The sequence below is a fragment of the Sinocyclocheilus grahami genome, unplaced genomic scaffold (genome assembly GCF_001515645.1).
Source record: "Sinocyclocheilus grahami isolate Dianchi unplaced genomic scaffold, SAMN03320097.WGS_v1.1 scaffold894.1, whole genome shotgun sequence".
Classification (NCBI taxonomy): Eukaryota; Metazoa; Chordata; class Actinopteri; order Cypriniformes; family Cyprinidae; genus Sinocyclocheilus; species Sinocyclocheilus grahami.
The window spans coordinates 168,360-171,124 of record NW_015506073.1 but is presented as its reverse complement, the minus strand read 5'-3'; the positions used below and the strand labels follow the sequence as shown (position 1 = coordinate 171,124).

The window sequence follows — 2,765 nt, the reverse complement described above, 5'->3', positions numbered from 1 at the left end:
GCTTTGCTGTAAAAATGCAGGGAACCACTCGTTATAAATCTCCTAACTGTGATATTTTCAGAAAGAGAAGTCACGTTTTTTCATCTGAAACGTGCTGCAATTTATGTTCCATAGCCACTCATATAATGCAGAAACACTCAAGCAAGCAAAACAAGCAAAACACACGCAACGTGTGCACGTATTTGTACTGGTGCAGAATAGTACAGCCTAGCGCATTTCACACAGGCTGCTCACTTTCACCAGAAAGTCGTGTATGCCTAAGGTTGAAAATAAATGATGTTTATAGTGAATGCCCCTATGAATGGTCTTATTTTTACGATTTAGTTTTAATCCAAATTATGCGTGTGCTAAGTGAGTGAACGTCAAAGATCACTTTGAATCACACAGAATTGCGCACGCGTTCTCTCTCTCTCTCTCTCTCTCTCGCTCTCTCTCGCTCTCTCTCTACCGTTAAGTAACTTGTGCATTGTTTTACTTACTTGTTTTTGACATATCCGACCGAACTACAAACTTTCCAGTGATGTCTGTGAGAAAGATATATTCACTCGACAAGCTCGCGCATCTGCACCGCCGCACGCACAATCCACTCGGCGCGCTTTATCTCGCGCACATCAGCTATACAGGCGTTAATATTGAATGTTTAACATTATATTCATTGCATACATATACTTCGTATACATCCTTAATCTCTAATAACTCCATTCTGCTGTCTGTTGTTCTGTTGTCGGTGTTTCTTTGTCTGAATATGGCACTTATCACATGCTGTGTGGTATCGGGGCATTTTAACGAGTACGAGTACAGGAGACCAGTATCGGGCCCGATACCGGTATCGGTGCATCCTTAATGTGTACTGTGCGTGCAGTATTTGAGTATATACTGCATATGTGTGACCTAAATGTTTTGTTTTGTGTCTCAGCTCCGAATGCTCCCACTATCCGCGAGGAGCTTTGCACGGCGTCTCACGACACCATCAGCGTTCACTGGACATCAGAGGATGAGTTCAGCGTGGTTTCTTACGAGCTGCAGTACACCATCTCCACCGGCCAGACGAACGTCATCAGTAAGAGAACGCGCCAAACTCGCTCCAGATGACCGTCTGTACAACACAAATAGACCACATGCATGCGTACTGACGAAATATTTGTGCGATATTTTCATCTAATATTATTTATTTCATTTTATTTCAACTTATTATATTTCTTTTTATTTTATTTTATTTCAATTAATTAATTCAATACATTTTTAGTGTCTTTGACCTCATTTAGGGTTTTATGAATAGATTTGTTTTTATTTCAGTTAGTTCTATAAATTTTAGAGCTGAAATAACTGAAAACATATTTCAGGTTGGTTATTTGCCATGGCAACATGATTTCAAAGTTTAGGTTTTTCATCAAATATTTGTATTGTATTTTTATATTTTTTATTTTATTTTATTTTATTTCAATTCATTAATTAAATTTATTTTTTATTTATTTTGATTTTTTCTTCATGTTTAGTGACTTTAACCTCGTAGTAACATCATTTAGGGTTTTATGGATAGATGAATAAATACAGTGGGTACGGAAAGTATTCAGACCCCCTTAAATTTTTCACTCTTCGTTATATTGCAGCCATTTGCTAAAATCATTTAAGTTAATTTTTTTTCCTCATTAATGTACACACAGCACCCCATATTGACAGAAAAACACAGAATTGTTGACATTTTTGCAGATTTATTAAAAAAGAAAAACTGAAATATCACATGGTCCTAAGTATTCAGACCCTTTGCTCAGTATTTAGTAGAAGCACCCTTTTGATCGAATACAGCCATGAGTCTTTTTGGGAAAGAGGCAACAAGTTTTTCACACCTGGATTTGAGGATCCTCTGCCATTCCTCCTTGCATGATTTCAAAGTTTAGGTTTTTCATCAAATATTTTATTTTTATATTTTTTATTTTATTTTATTTCAGCCTTATATCAACTTTATTTAAATCAATTAATTAAATTCATTTTTAATAGTTTTAGTAGTTTATTTTTTACGTTTAATGACTTTAAGTTTAAGTTTATTAAGTTTATTTCGAGCAATATATATATATATATATATATACATATCAATACACATACATGGAAAAATAGAACAGTTTATCTCGCATATATATGTATCCATACATATACAATTATGTTACACATATCTACACATAATACTTGCTCGAAAGGGAGTGGAAAGAAGTAGAACTTATTTGCTCCCACCCCCAATTCATTCCCATATATTACACCATATGGTTGCTGCCATTGTCTGTTACTAATAATTTATGTGATATTATAATAGTTGTATACAAATACCCAAATACAATATGTACGTCTCAATAGTCACAATAATACATTATAATAATCCTCATTATCATAAACATTCTAATATGTCCCAGTATTTATAATAATCATGTAATATATCAAATATAACCATATCCTATTATATTGTTAAATCACAGTTTTAAAATAACAATAATAATATTTATAATAAACATTAATATCTGCTCCCGTCATTATCATTATTATTATTTGCTCAGCTATGTAATCGTATCCCGGTCTGTTGTAATTATATCACCATTTATAGTATCAATATTAATAGTAAGAATAATTATGATCATCCCATACTACCGTTTTTTATACAATAACCATCACCCCATAATCACAATCCTTAGAACACCAAGATCCCTCCCTCAGCCTTATATTTTTTCAACACCATTTCTTTGTATCTTGATTTAAATAGGTAAATATTTGGGCAT

The 2,765-nt window shown here is 33.3% G+C and overlaps 1 protein-coding gene and 1 long non-coding RNA gene across 2 annotated transcripts in view; one reads left to right on the top strand and one right to left on the bottom strand.

Moving 5' to 3' along the window:
• Window positions 1-2,765, top strand: part of mid1 (midline 1) — a 38,191-nt gene that overhangs the window by 24,672 nt on the left and 10,754 nt on the right. The window contains exon 6 of the mRNA XM_016248839.1: window positions 917-1,060. Within this exon, the coding sequence (XP_016104325.1) occupies window positions 917-1,060 (144 nt within the window). The remainder of the gene's footprint in view (window positions 1-916; window positions 1,061-2,765) is intronic.
• LOC107563872 (uncharacterized) overlaps window positions 1-2,765 on the bottom strand; it is an 18,048-nt gene that overhangs the window by 9,424 nt on the left and 5,859 nt on the right. The gene's annotated exons all lie outside the window — the stretch shown is intronic.